Below are 15,042 nucleotides of genomic sequence, written 5' to 3' on the forward strand. Positions count from 1 at the left end.
TTTAATGTAGTGGTTGTTTGACTTCTTTAAAAACTTTTAAATAAGGAATCTCCAGATTTAGAGTGTGGCTTAAATTAATGCTAGACAATGATGCGACTGACTAATAGCTCTTCAAAAATACTATCTACATACCCAAACTTGGCAACGAGATCCTTACAAGATTTGGTCCAATGGATGGTTTTTGTTTTTGTTTTTGTTTTTGTTTTTTGCTTTCAGGTAATTTTTAGTCATTCACAGCTCAACTGAAATTTTGATGCACTGTGCTCCTCCAGCTGGTGTTTGTTGGTGCAACATGCAGTCCCTAAGCACACACGCTTGTTTTGGGAGCACCCGAGGGAGAGCAAAGGGAAGCAGCAGCAGATGCTTACAAGCCTGATTGACAGGAGGGGTTGGGTATGTACAAGCTTGATGGTGTTTGTGAGCCAAGGGTACCCAAACCTGACTGGTGGAGGGGGAAAATTAGGCCCACGTAAGCCTCCCTGATGGTGGTGGTGGGGGAATTACGGAGTCTGCGCACATGGAAACCTGACAGTTCACACACATCTCATTGGGGAGGAAGGGGACAAGCAACTTTATACCACAACTTATACCTGAAGTCTTCGCCTTTGAATGCCTGTGTCTCCATCCTCCCTTTCATTTCATCACAATGAGCTCCTGCTCCAAACACTTGCAACTACAAATGTTGTGGGTGAAAATGATCTGTTAATGGGCAGAAACACAAAAGCTGCGGAGTTGAGGTTGTGGTGTGTGGTCTGTTGGAGTGGTCAAACTAGTTACCCTAGCTATTTTTCCTATGGAGTCACTGCTGAATCAGGGTTTATGTTCACAATGTACTTGAACATGTTGTCAAGTTTAACTACTTATGTCAAAGGAAACCTTGTGTACTTAAAGTTAGGCAAATGTTTACAAGTCCTTTGCTGAACTGGAGTCTTAAGGGAAAACAAGAGAAGATTTTTATTGGGTCTCCGTTTTTTTAAAAAATCTAATTAGTACAAATCACTACTGCTGTAGGTTGTTATTTTGTAGAAATAAATATTTATTTATAAATATTATAAAACGTCTGAAAAAATAAATAAAAGCAATACATTAATACTGTAAATAAATATAAATGGATCAACATAAAAACACTTTTACAAATCCAGTAAAATGATCTGATAATCTTTTCACAGTGCAGGAAAAGAATATATATTTGCACTAGTTTAAAATTTCAGAGTGCCTAATTATAAGTGACCTAGAAACTGGGATATTCTTCTTTCTTTGTTATCCTTGCCACAAAATACACCTCCAGAAGTTTCCCTTGCTTATGAGTCCATGTCAGGATCTTTCCATGCGACTGTCGTTCCAGGCAGCTAGTGAGGGTATTTTGCATGAGATGTAGGCAGAGGTGAAAGTAAGGCGGTCCGGGCAGGTCCAATATAACGGCAAGAGCCAGTACACCATGCCATACCAGACCGGCTTTCTGAGGCTGGCCATTTAAAGGGTCTAGGGCTCCTGGCAGCGGCCAGAGCCCCTGGGTAGCGGAGGCAGCTCAGGCCGTGATTTAAAGGGACCTTTAAATCCCCACCGAAGCCCCTGGCCACTGCCGCTACACCGGGGGCTCTGGCAGGGGGCTCGGAGAACGATTTAAGGAGCCTGGGGCTCCAGCCGATGCAGGGAGCCCCAGGCCCTTTAAATCTCCACCAAAGCCCTAAGTCCTGGGGTAGCGGAGGCAGCCGAGAGCCCCTGGGGCTCTGTTGGAGATTTAAAGGGCCCGGGGCGCCACTGCGGTAGCGGTGGACGGAGCCCTAGGCCCTTTAAATCACCCCCGAGCTCCGGGATACCCAGCCGCCTCTGCAGCTGGTAGCCCGGGATTTAAAGACCTGGGATTTAAAGGCTGGGCCTCTTCCGGTTGAGGCCACACCTCTTCCGGTTGAGGCCTACCCCCTGCTCAGGACTCTGTCATACCGGTAAGTCCTTTAAGTTACTTTCACTCCTGGATGTAGGAAATCTGTTGGAGGATCTCGTGGATGGCCACTTTGGCAGTCTCTTTCTGGGTTGCTCTGGGCTTGAGAAAATTTTGGGGCCATGTTAGGTGTCTTTCTTCATTCTGCCTTTGCAGGAAAATTATCCTTCCATTTTTTTTGGAAATTGTCCTGGTTCATATTTGTTATGCCGAAGCAAAGCCTGTTACAGTAAAGAGGTAAGATTTCATTTTTAAAAGCAGCCCAAGGAAAATTCGGAGCAAACGCGTAATATCAATGATTAAGAAATAGTAAGGTTTTTCTCCTTCGGTTCAAATAATACTCTGTCTTCTGCAATATTTTCAGCAAAATCTTCTGTTTTACATTTTCTCATGTGAATAAATCAGTCTTGGTAATGGCAAGGAGGCTATAAATAGTGCAGTTGAAGTTTGGCAGTTTGCTTAATTCAAGATGGACTGAGAGGAGTCTCGAAAACTGCTGATTCGAGAATCAATTTAGAGAGGAAGGACTCCAGTGGAGGTGCAGTTTCATTCAGCTGTTTTCATAGCATCATTACTGGAAGCATGACGTGCTGGAATGAAAAAGGGAAATGGTTCAAACATGGAGAGATTCAAATGCCAAATAGAGGCCATCTTTTTCTAACCAGATGTCAAATCCTAAATCCTGAGCCTTACTGCACTTGTCATCTTGTCACAATTTGTTGTTACTAAAGCTGTTGAATTTAGCGGTAAACAAAAGAAAGAAAAGCAGAATTAGAACCCTCGGTGTCCCTAAGTGCAAAATGAGTTGATGGGATAGAAGAGTGTGAACACAGACCCCCCCGTTTTCTGGTGTCCTAACTGGAACGTTGTCTAACGAGGCAGTTGTTGAAAGGGGGCTTCTCACTGTTCTTTTCCCCAACTTAGACACTTACTGGTCAAAGATCTATTTGGCATAGTTAGTTATCACTTAACAATATTTTGTCTTTAGTTAGCAGTTATGATATATTTGTATATTTTTCATATAGAATATTGTGTGTGGTAGAGAAGCACTAAATTATATGCTACTCTGAAAAGATTTGAGCACGCGTTTGAAATAGCTGTATGCATAAAATTGCTGTGGGAGAAAGATTGGGCCCAGCGTATTAGGAGTTATAACCCTATCAGCCATCTTTCACCAGCTGTTTTATTCAAATAATATTATTTGAGTTTTTCTAGGAAAAAAGAAAAGATGGTACCTTCATTTTCAAGTCTCTTGGTGAGTTTGTTGAGCATGAGGAAACATCTGGATATTTCCACACGAATGATCTCCCAGGCACACCGGCTGTATTGCTTTTCTTTCAGGAAATCCTCCATTGTCTGGAAGTATCTCTTCAGTTTGAGGCTGGTGAGCAGGAGGTTCTCATTTCCTGGGTAGGTTACCTCCTTTTCCATCTCAGCACTCAAACACGTCTCCAGCTTCTCAATCTGCTGGTGAAGTCCATTTTGGAATTCCTTTATGGAAGTCCCATTCCAGGCAGCTTGGGTGAGATTGTTGTTAAAGATATGGAAGAGCTCTTGGAGGACCTGCTGGATGGCTACCTTGGCATTCTCTTGGTGGGACAGTCGGAGCTTGAGGATATCTTTGGGCTTGGAAGCTGTCCCTTCATTTAGACATTGGAAGGGAAAGTTGCCACCCATTTTCTCCAGATGCTCTAAACTCTCGCTGTTCATTCTGGTTTGTAGAACATGCAGCCTGTTACAGTCCAGACATGAGATTTCCCTGGAGAAGAGCAGCACGAGGCAACATTGCAGCAATGACCTGCTGATCATGATGATGTCTTAGATTCCCTGTGTTTGTGTAGAACTTGAGCAACTGGTGTCTGTTCAAGGTCTTCTGTAAACTTTTGTGTTTTCGACCCCTGTCTCTGAATTTAAGCATTCTGTCGGAAAAGATTTTTCTTTCATCACTTCTACTTTTCAAGGTTTTTTCTGCTTGAGGTTTTTACTTTTGGTTTCCTTCTTTTTAGTTAGTGGAAGCGAACAAGGCATTAGAAGAACCAAATCACAGCTGGTAACTACTTTAATATTACTGAACCCCAACATTTCTTTCCTTCGGTCCCCCCTGTCCTCTTAGATAACAAAAATGTAAAGAGTAAGAAGAATATGATGATGACCAGTGTCATCCAGTTACAGGTTAGAGTAGGGACCTGTCTGTCTGCTCCCAAGTTCCTGTAGTTAGCACCGCTAGGCAGGTCTGAATGTCTGTCACATCAGCAAGGACTATCCATGCTTTTAAGTGATACCAATGAATTTTGGCAGATGGGGGGAACTACTGCAGAGCTTCTTTTTGCTAGACTCTGCAAATAACAGCAGTGAAGTGATGTGTAAAGCTGCTGTTCCTTCACTTTGCCAGCAGGTGGAAAACTTTCCCTTTCTGGTGTGGCACTCAAAATCAGAAAAGCCTGCTATGCTCTGGCTGTCTCATTCCTTCCTTCCAGCCTTTGAGAGGGAGTAATACTATAGGGACCTCTTAATATTTGATAAGCCTGGAAAGAATTCCTGTGGGAGATCGGGGCCAGAGAAGTCTCTGTTAATCTCTCGCAATTTCCTGGCCATTTGAAATATGAGAGATGAAAAACCATGTGTGTAGGCCAATACCAGAGGATGGACAGAGAGCACTGAGAAACTGTGAGGTTTACTTAAGAACCTGATACCAGTTGTGAAAAGCCCAAGGAACAGGTACAGTTGAAGGGTGTGAACATGCTGTCTTCTCGGGCACTTCTGAGTAGTTCCCAGTGATGTAGTGTAGTGACATGGAAGGGAGTTGTCCAAAAAGATTGTGTGGCTGGTAATAAATATGCTAGAGCGACTGACATAAATGAATGTCACTTTCAAATGTGTTTGCCTTTTCACCATTCAAGCTTCATTCTTTTTTCAATGTGCATTTCACTGAGCTTGGACATTGAAATTCAAGTGGTCTGATGAGTGAAGTTTGCAGCCTTCTTTTTGTATCAAGTTTCACTTTCTGTTTTTCATACCATAGCACTAGGCTGTCATGTTGGAGTTTCCATCAGTGAAGGGAAATGGTTTTCAACCCAAAAACTGAAAAGGAATGTTTTCATATTAATTTGAAAGAAGGAAAAGAAGAAAACATGACCATATTTCTGTTCGTTTCACTTCTTTTACATCTCCCTCTCCCATCACCTCGAGCACTTTTTAAAATCATAACCTAGAGTTTTGCCTAAACGATTCGGAAATGTCACTTTAAAGAATGCAGTTTATTGTACATAAGTATACCATATAAGGGAGCCAATCATACCAGAGGCGCTGCACCCCAATCTTGCATTTACTCCACTGGGAGTTCTGCGTGTGCATTTCCTGGCAAGTTGAAGCTTCAGGAGATAATAGTTATGTGAAGGAGAGAAATTAAATAATCTGAATTTAAGCTTTTGCTGTTAAATTAAGAAAGCTATGGGAGGAAAGACACATAGTCTTTCAGCATATTTTCATCAGTAATGAGCCTGTTTTCCGGGAAAGGTTAGATGGAGACTAAGCTGGTTGAAATATTTGCTCGAATTTGATTAAATCCTGTCCATTTAAATTTCAGTGAAAATAGCAGGAAATTTTATTGGAATTTTTTTTTCTGTGTCAGCCAGCTTAATTTGAATATGAAATAAGAGATTAGTTTAGCCCATTTTCCTATTTGCAAATAATCTGCAAAGAAATTCAGAATTTGCCAATGTATTTATTTTAAATGATTTGACAAATGATTTATACACATTCCACTCTGATTGCTCAGGACCTTGTCACCACATCTTTTCCCTGTGAGTATTTGCTATTCATAATTTGCTACTTGTTCTGTGTGATGGTTCACCTGAGTCAATGCTATTGTGTCTGTTCCTGGGATGGTTGCCTTCAAATTCAAAACTGCTTTCCAGATGGCTGCAGGAACTTTTCTGGAAAAAGTCTCTTTAAAATATGTATTTATATGAGCGTTTCTTATACTTTCTGACTACAGAGATATTCTTTTCCAACAAAACTCACACGTACAAATATTTCAGAAAATGTTTACAAAGGGCCAAACATTTTTCATAAATGTTTAATCAGTCTCAAATGTTCAGGCTGTGGCTGAATTATGTGGTTGGCAGCGGTACTGTTGACTGATAGCTCTTCAGAACTACTATCCACCTACACCAAACTTGGTAGAGAGGAGGATCCTCACTAGATCTGATGCCACCGGCAGGTTTATTACTATAATTTTAAATGTTGGGTTTAGGTAATTTTTAGGCATTGTTGATGTTATAACTGAAAGTTTAATCCATTCTGTACACCAAACTGGTTGTTGGTGGCAAGGAGCACACACTTCTGATTTGGAGGGTGTGGAGGGGTGGCACCAGCTGGTCAGAAAACTGGGGGATAGAATTGCTGACTTGAGTGTACACAAGCCTGATTCATATGGCTTGATTTGTTTGTGTGTGTGTGTGTGTGTGTGTGTGTGTGTGTGTGTCAGGCGGAGGCCGGGGGGACGGGGGGGAGTCTCTGTAAGACTTGTTAATTTTAAAGTGATATTATGAAGTTGTTGTCATGAAATTTCCTCATCATAGGAAACCTCTTTCTATGTGTATCCATCCAATTGGACAGGACCTCCAGAAGGTACTCACTAGGCTGAAGACAACGGGAAACCAGCTGGGAAACCAGTTTGGTGAAGTTGGTGTTAAGAAGAATGGGGGTTAGGAGTGGAAAGTTACTGAAGGTCAACAAAGAGCAGATGACAAAACAAAAGGTTCTAAAGGAAATCACAGGGGGAAGACCCACAGGACATTTGGGCAAGAGGAAGGAAGGGGATGAACTGGCCAAAGCCAGGTTATGTGAGCTGGAGGAGAATGCTCTGTTTTTGTGCATATAAGTGATGCATTGCAACAGAAGGATGTTGGATGACTCCAAGTGATTCTGATACAGGCTCATAGAATGGCCTGGTGTGTTGAGGAAACTGAGGCAGGGAATTGCAGATAGGGTTTACAATTTTTGTTCCATTTTCTGTATTTCCGAGTGATTAATTAAAGAGCAATAGTGGTGTTAGAATCCTGTGCAAAGTGTCTCCGTATTGTAATCTACACGTACTACATGGCCCCTGGAAGAGGTAAACACCTCTGGGTATATTTCTGGGAGAGGACATGTTAAAGCACATTCTGAGCTTCAAAGACAACCCAGTTGACATGTTGGATGAGCCCTCACTTGTAACGCCGTCAGGCTGAAGTTGTCAGCAGGGAGGATTGAACCTTGGATATTTGAACCTTAGTGTATGAGCCTTGACTGTGTGAACATGTGATAATGCGTCTTAAGCCAGGGTTGTAGCAGACTCCTCAATCTCTAAATGGTTGAGGTGCCAGTAGAGGGTGACAGAGCACCACACCAACCAGGCACGGGTTGCATATTTCCCCTCGCTGAGGAAGCCCAAGCCAAGCTTCAGAGACTTCCCAGCTGATATCCCAGCTAGGGTGACCAGACAGCAAGAAGAATTCAGAAGAATTCCATAGTTTTCGTGGGCAGTAACTTACTGACGTATTCCACCCAATGGGGAAATGCATTTTAGAGGTGACAAAGAGAAACTTTGATCATTCTAATACAGAATGCCCCATTCCTGCTCTCATTATTCACATGTAATTGGTGTGTGTTAAGGGGTGCATGCACTCTTGCTTAGTGAGGGAAAAGGCACCAATCTAGCGTCTTCCAACAGAACTGTCTACTACACCAAACATCCAAATTGACAAGTTTTTGGGGGGACAAGTAACCTGGTACAAAGTAGAATAGTAAAAGGAGGGAGAATTCAGGTGTGGTGTGTGGTCTGTTTGATGGAAAGGCTAATTATCATTCTGTAAGGATTATTTTTAAAATGGAATTAGTGCGAATTGGGACACTGATTCATCAATGTATTGAAGCATGTTCCCAACTGGAAGCACTAACATGAGCGGGATGGCTCACCTACTTTAAGTTAGTCACATGCATAAGTACTTTCTGGAATTGGGGTTTTCAGGCTGAACAATTACAGGGGGTTTTTTATTCTCCTTTTCTTTCTTTTTGGTTCAATCAGTATTTTATTCAAATCATTACTGGTATAGGTTGCCATTTTATATAAAATAATTATTTATTGGTAAGTAACAAATATCTATGATAAATACATAAATAAGAACAATAAATAAATAATAGATTGACATAAATGCCTTGTTACAAATATCGTAAACGGATCTGAAAATATTTTCAGAAGATATAGTAACACCACCTTTTAAATTCCACTGCATCAGATTTTAAATCATGTAAAAATTATTACTTGATTTCAGTTAGAACTTCTAAAAATGTTGATATTTAAATTCTAAACTTTTTTGTGAGATTGTCTGACATTAGAAAACCCCATAATTCCGCATGGATTCTCCTGCTAGCAGAGAGGCTGAACTGCTTGTCTTTTATGAAAGAATTGGTATCTCTTCCCGTTCATCCTGGGAAACTGTTGGTCCTTTCTTCCGGGTCAGAGAGTCCCATGTTCATATTTTTTATAAATGTCTCTAGGAAACTTCTCAAGCTGTGGTATAGGATGAGGACAGATTAATAAATAGCAACCATGCTCATAATAGAAACATACTACATGTACAGAAGTCAGAGTACTTTGGGGGTATCATTATTTGATGACCAAAGTACTGGTGAGGTGGCTAAGGATTCCAAATATATGTACTTTGTTGCATGGTCTGCCAATTATGCAATACATAACATCACCTGATATGTGAGAGATTATGAAGAATCGCAAACCTAAATGACAGTAGAAACACAGAAAAATTATGACAGGTTTCAGAGTAACAGCCGTGTTAGTCTGTATTCGCAAAAAGAAAACGAGTACTTGTGGCACCTTAGAAGACTAACCAATTTATTTGAGCATAAGCTTTCGTGAGCTACAGCTCACTTCATCGGATGCATCGGTGAGCTGGAGGTTGTGACTTTCCAGGTTGGTTAATTCCTTCTGCATCTGTGCTCTCAAACATGCCTCCAGCCGCTGAATTTGCTGGTAAAGGCCATTTTGGAACCTGACTATGGAAGTGGCATCCCAGGCACTTTGGGTGAGGTTTTTGCTAAAGATGTTGAAGATCTCTTGGAGGATACCAATACCACCTTGGCATTCTCCTTCTGGGCCACTGAAAGTTGGACAATATCCTGGGTGGGCTTGAAAGCTGCCCTTTCATTTATGCAGTGTGAGGGGAAATTTCTGCTCCTTTTCTGCAGAAGCTCTAAGCTCTCTTTGTTCACTTTGTTCTGCTGGAAGTGAAGCATGGTACAGAGCCGAGATGAGATTTCAGTGGAGAAGAGCGGTATGAGGCAAACATGCAGCAAAAACCTGGAGGTCATGATGATGTCTATACGCTCCTTTGCTTTGTGTGGAACCTTGAGCCTGGAGTTCATTGAGGGTCCTACGTAGACTGCTGTGTCTTTCCTTTTTGTCTCGGAATTTAAGTATTTGGTTGGAGAATGTTTCTTTTGATCATTTTCTGTTTACAAGATTTTGCTTCTTGAAGGTTTCAGAATTGTTCTTTCTGTTTTTTCTTGCTGTTTTCTAGTTCTTTTACCACATTTCTTTCTTTCTTCTTTCTTTCTTTCTTTCTTTCTTTCTTTCTTTCTTTCTTTCTTTCTTTTCTTTCTTTCTTTTTATGTGTGTGTGAGAGTGACCACCCCTGACATACAGGCATTTTGTCATATTTTAATTTCTGTAATTGAAGAAGGTCAGCCACAATTCCACAGTGGTACAGAAAAGACCTCCAATTGGTCAGACAGTGCACTTGCCATTCATTACCTCCTTCATTTGAGAGACAGAAATAGTTTAGGAATATTTAAAGTTCACCAGGCATTGAAGAATTAAATGTGGGAGGAACGGGTTAGGTCTCCCAAAAATATTGGCAAATCTCTACTTTAACGATTTCCTCCTTTTAGAAGGCACATTTAAAATCTAGACAGCACAAAAACATCGGCATCTTCCTTCTGAGGAAACCACAAGAGAGAGAGTGCCTTGAGAAAATGACACCTTAACTCATTGTTATTTCCAGGTCTTAATATACACAGTGGAGCTAAGGAATTAGATGAAGCTGAAAGGTGTGAAAATCGTGTCCTGTCGATCACTCCAAGTAGCTGACAGGAGTAAAAAATTGAGAAGAATTCATAAAACAGGATGAGCAATTAGTATAGTAACAACATGCTAGAGAGGTACCCATGTGGATGACTGTGATTTACAATGTGGTCAGAAGGAGGTTATGCAGAGAAGTCACATTATCTATTTTTTACCAAGAGTTTCCTGGAATGAAAGAATACAAATACATTTTTTTTAAATGAAATTCAGTGTTCACCATTATTGCTGGTTCCTTCTCTTTAAATATTGGCCTTCCCTTGGCTTGGGCAGGGAAATTCTTCTGTTTGTTTAATTCTCTTCACTTCCTGTGGACACGTTTCATTTTCTGGATCTCAAGCCCTAGCACAGACTGTTGTTCTGGAGTTTCCATCGTGGCAGGGAAATCTGTTTTAATTCAAGAAGAAAACTATTTTCACTGAAATTAAAAAAGAAAAGTCACATGAAGAAAGCATGAAAACATTTTTGTGCATATTAATTTGGTTACAGTCTCCCAAGTCTTCCTGCACTTTGTAAGAAATTTGAGATTTTAGCTTTAAATTTTTGAAAGACACCCTGCAAAGCAGAGGAAAGCAGACTTACCGCAGCCCCCAGGTTGTAATGGGCTCTGCTCCCTATTCTCCCATAACTTTCCATGGGTGTTGGGCATCTGTATTCCACACCCGGGTGAAATCCCAGGGGAAGACGTTGCAGGATACTAAAAGCAAATGACCAAAACTGCAAACCCAGATATGAATGAGACCATGCTTTTGGTCGCTCTTATTGAAGTTTCACACCCCCAGCAGCCATTGTTCCAGCTTGGGGCAGCCCTGACAGGGTGACTGTAATGGAACCACGCTGATAGGGACCAGGAAGGGAGGTCTGACAAAGCCCTGGAAGTGATGCAGAAACTGAGGCGCACTGTTTTGGAAAGATTTTGTGTTCTGTGCAGAAGCCATCGTGTCATCAGTTTCCCCAGCTTTCATCACAGAAATCATTTCCTCCTGCCTGCTAGTGGAATGATGAGGGGGAGCTTAAGTGGGGATGTATTGGTGGTGTTTTCCTTCCTTTCATCCACCTGTGGTTGGCTTTCCCACAGGAAGACCTAAAGTCATAGATGATGGATAACACCAAATGGCTCTTAAGTAGATTAAAAGCTTCTTCCACGCAGCACAGCTTCAAAACAATGTGATAGAATGCTTGTCAGGCAGTTCTCCTCTGCACGATAGGGGTAGTGAAGAAGTTAGACTTTGAAGAAGAGTTTGTATGGCTCCAGGTGCAATGTGACCAGGTAAAGGCCCCTCTTCAGCCACTCCCCAAAACTGAGGTTCTGTTTCAGCGTGTAGCTGTGGATATTCTGAGTCCTTTCCCTAAGAAGACACCCAGAGGAAAGGTGAACACACTGACTTGCAGGGCCGCAAAGGCAGGGCCAGCACCTCCTCTGGCCACAAGTTTCATAAAGATGTGTCCAGCTACTGAAGATCTAATCCTCCCAGAAGAAATGGAACAGTTTCATGATGAGACATTCTACACCTCGTGGGAAAAGGCTAAACCTCCGTGTTCATCCTTTATATGATTGTGTGGTATCTAATGCAAAGTTTGTTGTGTCGGGTGTCTTTGGAAGACTCAAGATGCACTGAGCATTGTGGTCATAGTGATGTGATAGTAATTGTTGTTACTGCAGTGTTATAGTAATGTTATAGGTTCTAATTCCATGTCTAGAGTTGTGAGGCTGAAAATGTGTCTTCATGGCTTAAAATAAGCCAAAGCAAAAACTCTCCAAGAGCAGAGAGGCAGTTCACGCCTCATCAGGGCATGTACGGGAGAAACCCAGCCCAGCCTCACAGGAACAAAGGACGCTGGCCTAGGCAGCAACAAAAGAATCTGTTGGACTCTCCAGTGAGTCACCACCCCCCATTCCTGTGGACAGTTTGGGACTGCGATGGGGTAATGCTCACCTGACCTTGAAGTGGTGGGCGGAGGGGGCAAAGCCAAGAGGGAAGAAATAACATGAAAAAAGGGAGAGATGTTTGCCATGCTCTTCCTCTGTCTTCCAGCTACGTCTACAGCCACCACACCAAGCCACTGAAGGGCTGATGTTAGGGGAGAGCTTGGCTGAGGAGCAACCCTCCCAGAAGACATGTAACATATTCATGGAGTCTCATTGTGATTGTGATATGTTTTCACCCAACAGTATACAGAACTCCATTGGTGAAATGCTGTTGAACTAATATGGAAGCATAATTAGTCCAAATAAGAAGGTCCAAATTATGGTAATCTTTGCTCGTGGGGTACTTCACAGTAAGGCAGGGAGAGCTTGTATTGAACAAACTACTTGTATTTAAACATAGTGGAACACAGTAACCAGGGCCTCATGCCATCTTATTTTATCCTTTTGTCTGACCACTTTTCCTTGCCAAACTCTAAAGCAAAGGTCAAGCAGAGTGCACGCTAGCTGTTCTGAAGCACCAAGGTAAACCAGTTGAATGTCAAAATTGCAAAACCGATATGGAGTGGGGCTAACCCAGATATGATCCCATATTTTATTGCATTTGATAACGTGCCACACAGAATTGAAAGTGGTGGTATATTACCCTATAATACAAACAAGTAGCATCATGGGTTTTCTGTATTTCCCAAATTTGGATGACCTGCTGAGGGGGAAAATTGCTCTCATGAAACCACTAGAGTTTAGCATATCAAGTGTAGACACTTTACTTTGACAGAATGGGCAAGAAAAACATTGGCGTAGCCAAAGCATCGAAGCAACTTGATGTAACCTCTCTTCAAGCAGGCCATTTTAACTCTTCACTTTTTCATACTATCTTCAGAGGCTTTCTGTAAACTCCCTGTCAGTAATGACTAAACTGGGAAAAGTCTAGGATAGAAAAAGCAGATGTAGATCATCCAAATAGACTGTTGTTGCCAAGTCTGTTGGCATCTACAGAAAACCAAGAAGGTCAGCAAGGCCAGGGCCAGCACCGACTCTTCATAAAAAAAAAAATCCCATTTTTAGACCCACTCATGAGATTTTGGCTACTTTATACCTGGACCTGGAAGAAGCACATCTGCTGATTTTGGGATCTGTTTTTGATTCTTAACCATGGAGCAAATTCATATCCCACCTGTAAAAAAACACGGAAAGCGAGAGAAATTTTTCCTGTGGTGGTTTCTTTTCCCAATTTTTAGTGTCTTTTTTCTTCATGTTCATCCGTGTATATTTAGTCAAGTCACCCAGTTTACTGTTCCACTGTTTTTGTTTTGGGGAGGATGTTTTCTCCATTCTACTAGACACTGTTATGTTTATTGTCCTGCTGTACGGGGAGATTTTGGCAAACCAGGAAAGCGCCTTAAACCACGATTGCTTATTGCATGTGTGTCATGTCAGCAGGCCGTAAAGTGGCCATGCAGCAGCCTCAGCTTGACCAAGGCAGGAGGGGTGGGGCATTTGGGTGCCATAGAAAGAGCAGCTCAACCCCGTGTCCTTCCTGATAAGAATCGTGTTGAAGTTGCTGACACATGCATTTTAGAAGAGCAGGATGTGCCCTCAGAAATGTCGAATAGGACCTCAAGGCTGCAAACTCTGGGAAAAACCCACACCTGGGTAATCAATAATCAGAAGAAAACCTCTTGCTTGACCACTGAAACCACTTGCTTAACAAGTTTTCTTTAAGGAACATGTCATTGTTTTATAATGTGTAAAATAAGGGGGAAAAGTTTGAGGTAGTGGGACTCTTCAGGACGGGACTCTCTCTCTGGATGTATCTTGCGTTCTCCAGCGGCAGACAGGCTGCCCGCTGTGTCACTCGAGAGCCACACTCAGCTTGGATAATTATCAAGGGTTGGGGGTGTTTTACTAACCTGTTGAGACTAAGTAAAGTTTAGCTTTAAGTGAAAGCACTCTTGTCTTGTTCTGTTTGTGCCAGCCATCTATCGTTCGGACGGCCATGTCTCCCCTGATTTATCTCCTGACAGCAGCTCACACACAGTAAAAGTTACCAAGAGCTTTGGGTTGAAAGAACCCCGGGTAACACTGCCACCACCATAAAAACTGTTTCACAAAGCTAGAGGTTTTATAAAATGCCAAATGCTGTTGGGCTGTCCAGTCCATAAATAGCTTTTAGAAAATAACAGATCTTCCAACCAGGTCTAAATAATTATCTTCTAGATTTCCCTTACTCCTACTTTTCATCTAAGAACTATGGCACCACAACAAAATTCATGGCATATTTCCCACATCGTTTCTCCTCCTTTTCCTCTCTCTTGGTCTGTGTCAAGCTTGCCCGTACTTTTCCTTTTATGGACAGCTTCATCTCCCTGTTAGACCAAAACTGTGCTAGATAACCAGAAAGGGCCATGAAATAAACCCCTTTAATCCTAATTTCCCTTGAGGGGCTTTCCAACCTTGGGGAGCTTTTTGGCTAAAAGACAAGCTCATCTTGGCCTTTATTCCTCTGAACTTCTGACAACATGGCAACACTTTTCATCACAACTCTTTTCACAAAAGAACAATTTCATATCTGGTGGGTTGATTGTTTTCAATTACTTGACTGTGTAGTCATGCGGGTGATGATCAAATGCACAGATAATTGCAGCATGTATGCAACTGACATTAGCAAAATAATAAAATGTTAAATTATCTTCTATGTTGAAATTTTATGACTTTCAAAAATATATACTAAATATGCAAGTCAGAATGCATCAATTCTCCCCATGTATAAATCTGTATGGTATCAATCTGCTCCTTGAACATCTGTGAGATACTTCTTTGTATAATGTCTGAGAAAATGTAAGTGCACTGATATGAGACACAGGATCACAACATGGACTGACGTACAAGCAGAAGGACATAAATAGACAAGACAGAGGTGCTATAGTTGTTATCTAAACACAGAATCTTACACAAGGTGAAGAACCTCCACAGGCTATGGCAAAGGTGATTCCAAGTCACAGGAATGATGTTTTTCATGCTCATACTCAC

General features: G+C 41.7%; 1 protein-coding gene across 1 annotated transcript; it reads right to left on the bottom strand.

Moving 5' to 3' along the window:
- Window positions 1–2,488: 2,488 nt before the first annotated feature.
- Window positions 2,489–3,763, bottom strand: LOC119566706 (interferon beta-like). The gene is made up of 2 exons (XM_037903101.2): window positions 3,178–3,763; window positions 2,489–2,532 (listed from the first exon to the last, which is right to left on the bottom strand). The coding sequence occupies exons 1-2, from the start codon at window positions 3,749–3,751 to the stop codon at window positions 2,489–2,491; spliced, it is 618 nt and encodes a 205-aa protein (XP_037759029.2). The 5' UTR covers window positions 3,752–3,763.
- Window positions 3,764–15,042: the final 11,279 nt, after the last annotated feature.

Source organism: Chelonia mydas, chromosome 5, assembly GCF_015237465.2.
Source record: "Chelonia mydas isolate rCheMyd1 chromosome 5, rCheMyd1.pri.v2, whole genome shotgun sequence".
NCBI classification, from domain to species: domain Eukaryota; kingdom Metazoa; phylum Chordata; order Testudines; family Cheloniidae; genus Chelonia; species Chelonia mydas.

Excerpts from the sequence above, each read along its gene's own strand:
- LOC119566706 (XM_037903101.2), bottom strand. The coding sequence starts at position 3,751 with ATGATCAGCAGGTCATTGCTGCAATGTTGCCTCGTGCTGCTCTTCTCC. Across the intron at positions 2,533-3,177 it reads CAAGAGACTTGAAAATGAAG|CACGTCATGCTTCCAGTAAT; the intron begins GTACCATCTTTT and ends TTTTCATTCCAG.